Source organism: Pollicipes pollicipes, unplaced genomic scaffold, assembly GCF_011947565.3.
Source record: "Pollicipes pollicipes isolate AB1234 unplaced genomic scaffold, Ppol_2.1 Scaffold_4002;HRSCAF=4701_pilon_pilon_pilon, whole genome shotgun sequence".
Lineage (NCBI taxonomy): Eukaryota > Metazoa > Arthropoda > Thecostraca > Pollicipedomorpha > Pollicipedidae > Pollicipes > Pollicipes pollicipes.
In genome coordinates, this window is record NW_023596420.1 from 24928648 (window position 1) to 24940187 (window position 11540).

General features: G+C 53.4%; 1 protein-coding gene across 1 annotated transcript; it reads left to right on the plus strand.

Moving 5' to 3' along the window:
* The first annotated feature begins 232 nt into the window (after positions 1-232).
* LOC119094277 (histone acetyltransferase Tip60-like) lies at positions 233-9565 on the plus strand. The gene is given in 12 exon segments (XM_037217350.1): positions 233-377; positions 2276-2333; positions 2554-2582; positions 2584-2623; positions 3128-3261; positions 3890-4064; positions 4663-4736; positions 4738-4806; positions 5411-5494; positions 5882-6206; positions 7306-7468; positions 9058-9565. Coding segments are annotated over 12 exon segments (1416 nt in total). The 5' UTR covers positions 233-329; the 3' UTR covers positions 9275-9565.
* The last annotated feature ends 1975 nt before the right edge of the window (positions 9566-11540 follow it).

Here is an 11540-nt window from a genome sequence, read left to right on the forward strand (position 1 = left end):
TCGATTTCAACACGGAGCCATGAACGAAGTTTTTCTTGTTAAAAACTTTGTTACTTCTCTCTAGGTCCTAAATTTTTTCGGCGTTTTTGGAGGCATTTGTGGCGATTGTCAGTTCGGTGTTCAGCCTGGTATATGCGTTTCATTTTAAAAAGTGGGGAAATTCAGTCAACGAAATCATACCATGGCAGGGTTACCCGATGCTGAAGACCTGATTAATGATTCTGTTGTAAGTAAAGCACATCTTTTTGTCATTTTTAGCCTGGATTTTGCGGCTTCGATTTCGGTCACCTGCGCGTTATAATTGTCGAGTAAAGGTATCACTCACATTCATGGATGTTTCCAAAATGTGTGTTACTACATCTTCTGAATTTTCATTGGTAAGTTTCACAGACACATTGTGCTTGGAAAGCAAGTTGGGAAAATTTGCGGCATATTCATTGCTGTCATGTACACCAATTCAAAATTCCCTGATACTTTTATATGGGCTGTAAGCATCCTATACCACATTAAGTGGCAGAAAGAATGGATTTTAATTAAATATTAAGTATACAAAATGTTTTATTCCACATCAAATTTTACAAATAGGTCATGACCATGAGTGTTTCCCATACAGCCAAAATGGAACATTATTAACTGAGAATGCTTATACAGTGAAAAATGTATGATCATGATTTGACTGTGAAGGTTTGCAGCTCATGGTAAACATTTCAGTGATGTTATTGTGATGTGTGTGATGCTATTTTCAAACATAAGTTGTAAGATCTGTATATAGTAGATTAAATATGCTCACAATGTTTTTACAGGCATACTGCAGAGCCACACTATATTGGTGTCCCCATATTACTGAGTGGTTATTGCATCAAAGCGGTTGTCACAATTCATGCTGCTCGGATGCTCTAAGCAGTGGCCACCACACACATCTTGGAAGCAAGGGGATGTGAAGATAATGGAAGTATTTAGTAAGGATTTTGTTCTGAAATGTCATTTGTGGCATTTAAGAACAAAACCGTTACTGCAAACCATTTGTGACATCACTAGGATATCCAACAAAAATGTCGTGGCAGCAATAAAACACAACCTAATCCTTCTTCACCTTGCCCCACCTTGCCTTGCCTTGCCTTGCCTTGCCTTGCCTTAACTAACTTCATCTCAATCATTTTGAAATATTGTAATCCAATCAAAAACAATGGTTTAAGTGTATCAAGGCCAGGACACATCATTCCACTGTAGTTGCATCTTCTTGGGGTGCTATGTTTAAAATGCCTTAACTGGTAGCAGAGGATTTTCATCCCAGTGTCAGAGGTGCACAGCTCTAGGGGAGGAAGGTAAAAACTGGCTTAAAATATGTTGATAAATTTATGGACAGCATGATAGCAACTGATAAGGTTTAATGCAATTTATGCACTAAATAGGGTCAGGTTCCATCTTGCAACTATATTGCAAACAGCAATGGCTTGACACTTTCCACACCCCATTGTTGTGTTGTCCAACACAGCAAGGTCAGTAACATCTGCTGTCCTACACACTGACCATTTGCACCATGTTAACAGAATGTAGCATGATTGCCAGTGCAGAATGATCTGTAAAACATGTACAGTATGCAGGTGTCATTTGGCATTGGCAACAAGCTAAGTCAACTGACATAAGGAACTTGTGCATGACATTGGGAACTCTCACATTGTAGTGAGTAAATGGGAGAGTTGAACAAATAGAACAAAACATCCAGCAAGGACCATGTACAATGGCACAAGTGCAATGTTGAATGCAAGAGAAGGTGAAACTTGTCCCCCTTCCTCCAAGAATTGAGGCCCATGGTTGCAGGATATTCAATTTACATATGCCTGATTCAATGCAGCCTCAAACTGTTAATTAGCTTTGTTCAAAACTGTGTTATAGTTCATGTGTTGTCATATCATTGTTATGCCAGAAGACCCCAACCATCATGTCAGTCAGTATTGTTATCAAGACCCCAGTCAGTATCATTTATTGGTTTCATAAAACACACAGCAATATCAGGTGATCTGCTTTGATGCTGTGCACCCTGTTTTACCACCCACTGTAATCACCTAGAAGCTACCTGTAGCAATGTCAGGTGATCTGCCTTGATGCTGTGCACCCCGTGTTGCCACCCACTGTAATCACTCTAGAAACTACCTGTTTCAATACTGATTGTGTGCTGTGTAGATTCAAATAACATTTTGATTTGACTACAAAGTTGAATTAAAGTATCATGGCCCAAAGTGTGAACTTACCAGACGTGACTCCCTCATTACAGGCCTCAGTTGTGGAAGGATGTCAGCTGCCTGTGCACATGCTGAAAACCGACGAGTGGCGTAAGTTGCTTAGATTAATTTATGGTCAGGTTAGTGTGGACACCTCTTGAAGATCAACACTGGACCATTAATGCAGCTTCCAGTTGGCACTGCAAGCTTGGTGTCCAGACTCACTTTGTTCTGGACCATGGTGATTTGCTTAGGTGGTGGATAAGCCACAGTGCCATGAGTCAGTGCGCATTCCCCATGCCGATAGTGACGCCAAACTTGCGTGTTCCAGCATTGGCCGAGATTGTCAGCACAAAGGAATGAGGATGGCCGACAGAGGTTCTACGTCCACTACATTGACTGTGAGTGTGGTGGCCGGCAGCGGGTAGGGCGCTGTCTGCCGGCCGCGCGTCTCCCCACGGTCCGCTGTCTGCCCGCCGCGCGTCTCCATGGTCCGCTGTCTGCCCGCCGCGCGTCTCCTGTGATCCGCTGTCTGCCCGCCGCGCGTCTCCCACGGTCCCGCTGTCTGGCCCGCCGCGCGTCTCCCAGCCTTATAACTGCGATCATAAGATGCGAGTCGGTGCGTTGCGACTGCGCTTCGATATGTGGCCTCAGATGGGGAGAAAGCATCGAAGGCCAGGTTCTATCATTCTTATCACGACATTCGTCCCATGGCAGCCTGGTGATTGGAGAGGCCATCCATTCAGCTCTGCCATGGTCTGGTGGTGTGTCATTTGCTTACAACGCTTGCAAGCGAGTGCTACCGTGTCTCTGGGAGCTGGCAGAGTGGAGGTGCCTCGCCGGACTAGTCGGACTCGTGCGCTGGTGAGACGGTGGCTGACATGGGCCGCCCGCCCCACCCTCAGACAACAAGCGGCTGGATGAGTGGGTGACAGAGGAGCGGCTGGATCTGCGGCGCATCCAGTTCCCCCGGAAGGACAGAGATGCTCCCACCACCACCACCCAGGGTACAACGACTGGGCTGAACACACCCAAGAAGGTAGGCCTCATCAGTGTGTGGAGTGTTAGCTGGCTTCGGCGGAGACTTTTCCCCTGGACAATACCTGGCTGCCTGACGGTTTGCTTACAGATCACTGTGTCAATGGAGGTGTAATTCGGTGTGCCATTTGCCTTAAGACTGGACGGTCGGCCGGCGTGAAGGGAAGACATACCCATCTATCACTCACTCTTGTGCGGTTTCTTTCACACACTGGTGCTGTGGTATGTTGCATTTGTTCTAGTGCCGGACGTACACTTCCTGTCCGATTTAGGTCATCCTGGCGCCTTCAGTTGTAGGGATTTAAATTCATCGGCCAGTCTGGCGGGAGGTCGAGCCACTTGTCTGTCGTCACCTCCTGGGGCTGTGTGAGTGTGTGGTCGTCCCTCCCGCTGACTCGGACCTGCCCCTTGTCCCGACTCTACCCAAACCTACTTGCTTTTTCCACACCCCAATTGAACCAGAACGCTCGGAACCCCAGTCTGCCGTGACCCCTCCTGTGTCCTATGCCCCATCTGACGTTGACCCACCCCTCGAGCCCAGACCCGGCCTCCTGTCCCCACGGTCCAGCCGGTGCCGACCGGACGCGTGCGCCGGCCCCGCTGACGGGGCGTGCCCGGCCCGTCTGCAGAAGGAGCCGTCCAGCACGCTGCCGTCGCGGTCCGGCTCACCGGTCCAGTCACCCGAGCCGCACCACATGGCCGGCACGCCCAACGTCCTGTCTGCCGCCCTGCTCAGAAAGAAGGCGCAGAAGCGCAAGCTGCCCTCCTCCGAGGAGGTACGACCCGGTCAGGCGGCCAAGCCGAGTAGCGGGCGACCGCTGACGTCATGCTGTCTTCGGGTGGGAGCCGGGAGCGGCTGGGTGGCGGCCAGGTCGCCAGGTTATTCACCAGCGGTCCGGACCCGAGCCCGCCGCGCTGAGAGAGGCCATTGACTGCTGTGGGGTGCCGGCTGCTGGGTATCGACTGCTCTGGGGTACCGGCTGCCTGGTACCGACTGCTCTGGGGTACCAGCGTCAGCCGGTGGGTGCGGCCAGTGTTGTGCTATGCCAGCAGCTTGCTGTCGGTTGAGGGGAGACACTAGGATCGGCATGACCCTGCGACATGACATTTGTTCGAACTGAGTCACCTGCTCGATGTCTCGTGACCCATGACCGTGACGTGGCCAGACTGTGACCTCGCGCTGCCGGATTCAGGGGGAGCGGCCGCGGGGCGGTTCTGAGGGGTTGTACGGCACACTTTCGGCCACCATCGGCCCCATCGTCACCACGCCTGAGCTGTGGCTCCGTTCTGAGGTGACCCTGTGAACGGCGACGTGACCGGTGACCCGGTGACCGCGCAGGGCCAGCCGCCGGCCAAGCTGGAGCGGCGGGACGGGCCGGGTGCGCCGGAGCCGGCGTCCGAGCCGGTCGACCCGGGTTCGGCCGTGCACGCACCGGCAGCATGGCCGTCCACCAGGACGACGTGGTGACGCGCGTCAAAAAACGTCCAGATGATCGAGCTCGGTCGCCACCGCATCAAGCCCTGGTACTTCGCACCTTACCCTCAGGTGAGAAGCGGTACTGCACTGGTACTGCACTTACCAGGCTGCTGCGCTGCTTGCTATTATGGTTGTAAGCACTGGGAGCGTAATTGACGTCCAAGAACATCGATTTCGTCATTTACAATGACCACATCTTTCAGTGTCAAAACCGGCTTTTCCAGAATGCCAGTTAGAAATAAGCCTGCTGGCGTCATCTGTTGTGTTAAAGCTTATGAAAGCTCATGAAATGAAAACAAAATCCAAGCTCGACAAGGACCAGCATTGCAGTGCATTTCTGGCATATGTTGACTTCCTAAAGTCGACGGGCACCATTCACTTGTGTTGAATGATTTTCGTCATACACTGATGTCTTTGAACTCCGTCTGTGTTGTATGATCTTCATAGTACAGATATGTCTCATCTCGCGCACACGACGCCGCGAAAAGCATCTTAGTGGCGTATGTACAGCGGTTAATATGGTAATTGATAGAAGATGAAGAGCAGGGAGGCAGTCATGCCATGCCTGGGACGCTGTCTTTTTCGTCTGTGTGGAGAAAGGCGATGTTTACCAGCCTGCTGCAAGAAGGCTTAGAACAAATATTGATCAAATTCTTCTGCGGTCATATTTCAGGAAATGACCAAGATGGGGTGCATATACCTTTGCGAGTTCTGTCTGGCATACAGGAAAAGCTCGAAGTGCCTGGAGAGACACATCGTAAGTGAACTTTATGCTAAATTGCTGCTCACTGTGTTCACAGCAGTTTGCGTGAATTGTGCTCAAGTCGAAGTTGTTACGCTTACCAAACATCACCCTTCGTTCCCCGTCGCGTTTATCACAATTCATCCACGTTAACATGAATACTCTTGCACACCTCTTCTGCGCATGCTTTCTTATGGCGTAGGGCTCTTCACATGAAGAATGTCGACTGCAGCATAATTTTCGTAATAATGCGTAGACTGAAATGTGTGAGGGGCTCGGGTTAGAATTAAGAACAAATATAGACCCAACGGCCCGCGATCCACCGGTTGCATTGCATGTGAAAGGACGTATTTGGCGTACTTTCACCCCTAATCTTGTTATGCACCTGTCACGTTTCCACAGAAAAAGTGCAAGCTAAAGCACCCTCCGGGTGACGAGATCTACCGCAAGCACACCATCTCCTTCTTCGAGGTGGACGGCCGGAAGAATAAAGTGTACGCGCAGAACCTCTGTCTGCTCGCCAAGCTCTTTCTCGACCACAAGACGCTGTACTACGACACGGATCCGTTCCTCTTCTACGTGATGACCGAGTGCGACAGTCGCGGTAACCACATCGTGGGGTACTTCAGCAAAGAGAAGGAGTCGACCGAAGACTACAATGTTGCCTGCATCCTGGCGCTGCCGCCCTACCAGCGGAAGGGCTACGGCCGGCTCCTCATAGAGTTCAGTGAGTGCTGTTCAGCCGGGTCTGGGATGAACGGGAGTCGGTGTGGCTGCTCAGCCGGGTCTGGGGTGAACGGGAGTCGGTGTGGCTGCTCAGCCGGGTCTGGGGTGGACGGGGGTCGGTGTGGCTGCTCAGCCCGGTCTGGGGTGGACGGGGTCGGTGTGGCTGCCCAGCTGGGTCTGGGGTGGACGGGAGTCGGTGTAGCTGCTCAATCGGTGCTAGGACCGACGGGAATCGGTGTGGCTGCTCAGCCGGGTCTGGGATGGGCGGGAGTCGGTGTGGCTGCTCAGCTGGGTTTGGGGTGGACGAGAGTCGGTGTAGATGCTCAGTCGGTGCTAGGACCGACGGGAGTCGGTGTGGCTGCTCAGCCGGGTCTGGGATGGGCGGGAGTCGGTGTAGCTGCTCAGTCGGTGCTAGGACCGACGGGAGTCGGTGTGGCTGCTCAGCCGGGTCTGGGATGGGCGGGAGTCGGTGTAGCTGCTCAGTCGGTGCTAGGACCGACGGTAGTCTGTGTGGCTGCTCAGCAGGATCTGAGATCGACTTGAGTCAGGGTGGTTGCTCAGTTGGGTCTGGGACGCTGGACCGGGGGAGTCCGCGTGGCTGCTCGGCCGGGTCTGGTATGGAACCCGAGAGATGCTGCGCTTACTCTGATGTGGAGGTCTGTGGTATGTGGATGGTTTGTGTTGCAACTAACCTTGGTACATGATTACTTCAACCGAATAGCCAAGCTGGAGTTAAATATTTTTAGAACTGAGCGTGTTAGCATTTTTTTTCTTTGTCAGCTATTCAATTTTAACGATATTCCTCCTAGGTGTTGTCTTCGGCATGAACAGTATGATGCACATGGTGAAGGTGATAGGTACGCTATTGGCTAGTATCGTGGCCCTTACGGCTTGTTGAGCCGGCACGCCGTGGCTCAGTGTAAGTTCAACTTTGTTCTTCAGTTGGTAGCTGGCCGATTTCCGGCATGGTAATATCTTGACGGCCAGAAAGTCAAAATTTGAAGGAAAATCTCCTCGGTCTGCTCGGTTCCTTCAGAACCTGTCCGCGTTAGAGTGCGAGTGCGGCTGGTACCGGAGCCAACCACGGTCCGCGCCGGCAGGTTACGAGCTGTCCAAGTTCGAGGGCAAGACCGGCTCGCCGGAGAAGCCGCTCTCGGACCTGGGCCTGCTCTCGTACCGCAGCTACTGGTCGCAGGCCATCCTAGACCTGCTCATCAACACCAAGCCGCTGGAGGGCCAGGAGACGCCGCAGATCACTATCAGGTCAGCGCCCGCCGCTTACAGAGCCGGGCCCAGTCGTCTGTCCCCCCCCCCCCCCCCCCCTCCTTCCTCCCGCCGATGCAGAGATGCCACAGATTACCGCCAGATCAGCGCCCGCCGTATCAGCTTAATGTCTAATCTTTTTTACTGTCTTGGCGATGGATATCCGCGCATCTCCGGGACAATGCACGAGCTAGTTACGAAAATGTTGCGAGCTGCGCATGCTGCTAATACCACGTGCGCCAAGCAGTTAATACCACGTGGCCGGCGAGCGGGCCACGCTGGCCACAGGTCCTGTTCCCCAGCAGTGCCGTTTGGTGGTCACAGGTCCCGTTCCCCAGCAGTGCTGTTTGGTGGTCACAGGTCCTGTTCCCCAGCAGTGCTGTTTGGTGGTCACAGGTCCTGTTCCCCAGCAGTGCTGTTTGGTGGTCACAGGTCCTGTTCCCCAGCAGTGCTGTTTGGTGGTCACAGGTCCCGTTCCCCAGCAGTGCTGTTTGGTGGTCACAGGTCCCGTTCCCCAGCAGTGCTGTTTGGTGGTCACAGGTCCTGTTCCCCAGCAGTGCTGTTTGGTGGTCACAGGTCCTGTTCCCCAGCAGTGCTGTTTGGTGGTCACAGGCCCTGTTCCCCAGCAGTGCTGTTTGGTGGTCACAGGTCCTGCTCCCCAGCAGTGCTGTTTGGTGGTCACAGGTCCTGTTCCCCAGCAGTGCTGTTTGGTGGTCACAGGTCCTGTTCCCCAGCAGTGCTGTTTGGTGGTCACAGGTCCCATTCCCCAGCAGTGCTGTTTGGTGGTCACAGGTCCTGTTCCCCAGCAGTGCTGTTTGGTGGTCACAGGTCCTGTTCCCCAGCAGTGCTGTTTGGTGGTCACAGGTCCATTCCCCAGCAGTGCTGTTTGGTGGTCACAGGTCCTGTTCCCCAGCAGTGCTGTTTGGTGGTCACAGGTCCTGTTCCCCAGCAGTGCTGTTTGGTGGTCACAGGTCCTGTTCCCCAGCAGTGCTGTTTGGTGGTCACAGGTCCTGTTCCCCAGCAGTGCTGTTTGGTGGTCACAGGTCCTGTTCCCCAGCAGTGCTGTTGGTGGTCACAGGTCCTGTTCCCCAGCAGTGGTTTGGTGGTCACAGGTCCATTCCCCAGCAGTGCTGTTTGGTGGTCACAGGTCCGTTCCCCAGCAGTGCTGTTTGGTGGTCACAGGTGTTCCCCAGCAGTGCTGTTTGGTGGTCACAGGTCCTGTTCCCCAGCAGTGCTGTTTGGTGGTCACAGGTCCTGTTCCCCAGCAGTGCTGTTTGGTGGTCACAGGTCCTGTTCCCCCAGCAGTGCTGTTATGGCGGTGACAGGTCCTGTTCCCCCAGCAGTGCTGTTAGAGGGAGCGCAGGCTGGCGCCGCTGCTGTGGAGGACAGCCGCGGTGTGGTGGGCGGCGCATGTCGTCGCGCGGCCGCTGCTCACTCAAGTCCGTCCTCGGTGCTCCTGATCGCCCTCCAGCTGTCGTTCGTGGCGGCTCCGTGCGTAGAGTTGGGTGAACGGGGCGGATGCGTCGGGTGCGATTATGTGACGTCATGCCTGAACTCGGGCATCGATGAACATGCTGTCTGTTTTCCAGCGAGATCTCCGAGCTGACGAGCATCAAGAAGGACGACGTGATATCCACCCTGCAGTGGCTGAACCTGATCCACTACTACAAGGGCCAGTACATCATCACGCTCAACAAGGAGCTTATCAAGACGCACCTGCGCAGCATGGGCAAGCGCACGCGCACCATCGACTCCAAGGGCCTGCACTGGACGCCCCGCGACTGGTCGAAGCGGGGCAAGTGGTGACCAGCGGGTCACGGCGGTGCGCCGTGACCCGCCCGTAGTCAGCCGTCCCGCCGCTGTGCGCCGGGCTGCCCCCGGCTTGTGATCCGGCGGTGGCGGGGCGACGGGGCACCTCGGCTGTGTAGACCGGCCCGCCGGCCGAGCGTCGACTGAGCTGCCGTTCGTGTTGTGATCCGGCGGTGGCAGGGCGGCGGGGCACCTCGGCTGCGCAGACCAGCCTGCTGGTCGAGCGTCGACTGAGCTGCCGTTCGTGTTGTGATTGCGCCGTTTTCAATACAGCTTTTGCAGTCGGCAGTGCCGTTTCGAAGAAGGTGGCTGACGGAGATCTTTGAAGGCGTGCTACGTGACATGCAGTGAGGTCACACTTGATGGATCGTGTGTATTTTTCCGTCGTAGGGTCTCCATGAAAAATATAGGGATTTTGGGCTAAGCGGCGCCAGTACATGGCGCCAAAACGCATCGTTTTTTTTCTCATCAGATTCTGTGAAGTAACGTTCTATAAACGCCCCTCAGTACGCAGTCCTACAACCGACTTCAGCACCGCACCTTGTAGCAAGAAAATTCCGACACCTTTGATCTTAAAAATAGCCGCACGTATACCACATACCAGCTATTTCGACCACTCCCGGTTTCTCTGGGGCGTCAAAAGCTGTCACGTGTTGAAGTCGCCGAATACCAGATGAATTTTTGACACTGCCAGTTTTACCACGTCATGCCGGGTAAGAGCAACGAGCGGACAGGTTGAAACCCATGCAAACGTATTTCAGTCAAATCTATGTACCACTTGCATCGCGGTTTTAGACGCAAAAGTGCGGTGACAGAGGCAGGGGCGAGGTCGGGTCAGTGCGTGTGGTGGTCTTCCGCAAGCCAATCTAACTGATGCATTTCCAGACAGCGTGCCACACGGTGAGTGGAATGATACCGTTGTGGAGATCTCATATATGTATTAAAACTATCAGGCAATACCTCGTACATTATTTCCCATTAGCTCCAGAACGTGCACCTTTCGATTTCCTTTAAAATCACGACAGGCTTAGACAAGGGTAGACATATCAGGGATGCTGTGCAAGAAACTTGGTTAGGCCACGATGAGCTTTTTAAACGAAAGAGTGTTTGCCCAATGCAAAATGAAACATGAGTTAAGAAGCTTTGCCGTCCTTGCGACTCGAACATTGGAATACCAGTCCGGCATCCTCACGCTGCGCTACGCTGTTCAGAGCCGACGCCGACGAAGTTGAGAAATGGGGCGGCGAGCTGTGTAAGTAGTTTTTGACGCTTGAAAAACGTAAGACTACGCCCTAGGAAAAAAGTGGCACATAGGTTGGCAGATAATTAAGCAATCTTTTGCATGATGCAAATCGACTGGGTATAATCCAATATGTGGCCTTTCGAACCTCGCAACAAATCCTACAGCACAGGCGCAATGGGCTCCAACTCCCCCATGACGTCATAAGCCGTCGCCCAAATCGATCGAACACCCGAATGACAACCTGATTATATGACCTCAGTGGCGTCCACCGAAAATGCTTCCGGCGCCGAGCAGAAATGGTCACATGATCCAGGGGCGCAGTCCGAATTGTTTGGAAGGGATGGCCTGCGGCCTGCCGAGTGTTCATCTTGCCGATTTTTTAACTTTCTATCGGAAACCCTCTATGATGAAAAAGAAATCTGGGCCTAAGGACGAAGCCCGGACCCAGGACACCTCCCCGACTGCGCCCCTGATGTGACTGGCCTGAGACTACAACAATGCGTGCAAAAATAGTTCACACATATATTCGTTCCACACACATACACAGATTCGGGCACAATATAACGGCTACGACGCTTACAACATACGTAATACTAATCACCCACTAGAATACAAAAAATACCTACGCCTGACGAGACCGGACAGGACCGAACGGGACCAAACGGTGAGTGCTCAGCGGGACCAGACTGCTCCAGAAAGCAACCAAGGGAAAGGCTAAGGGGACGTGCCCCCCCCCCCCCCCCCCCCGGCTCCTGAACCAAGAGGAATGAACCTCGCCGGAATGGGTTAGACCGAATAAAACGGATGACATCGTCGGAAAAGCCTGTCCCACTGGCAGCTGATAACCTTGCTGGAGAGCTTTCAGCACAGCACATGAATCTTTTGCGATGACATCATCTATTCTGTCTGGTCCACCCCATCCTAGTTCTGGCGAGATGGCCGCAACGGCGATTTCAAACCCACAGGATGCCATTTAAAATGCTCTTAGTCCTGCATCGCTGTTGCGAGCCTGCGCACACG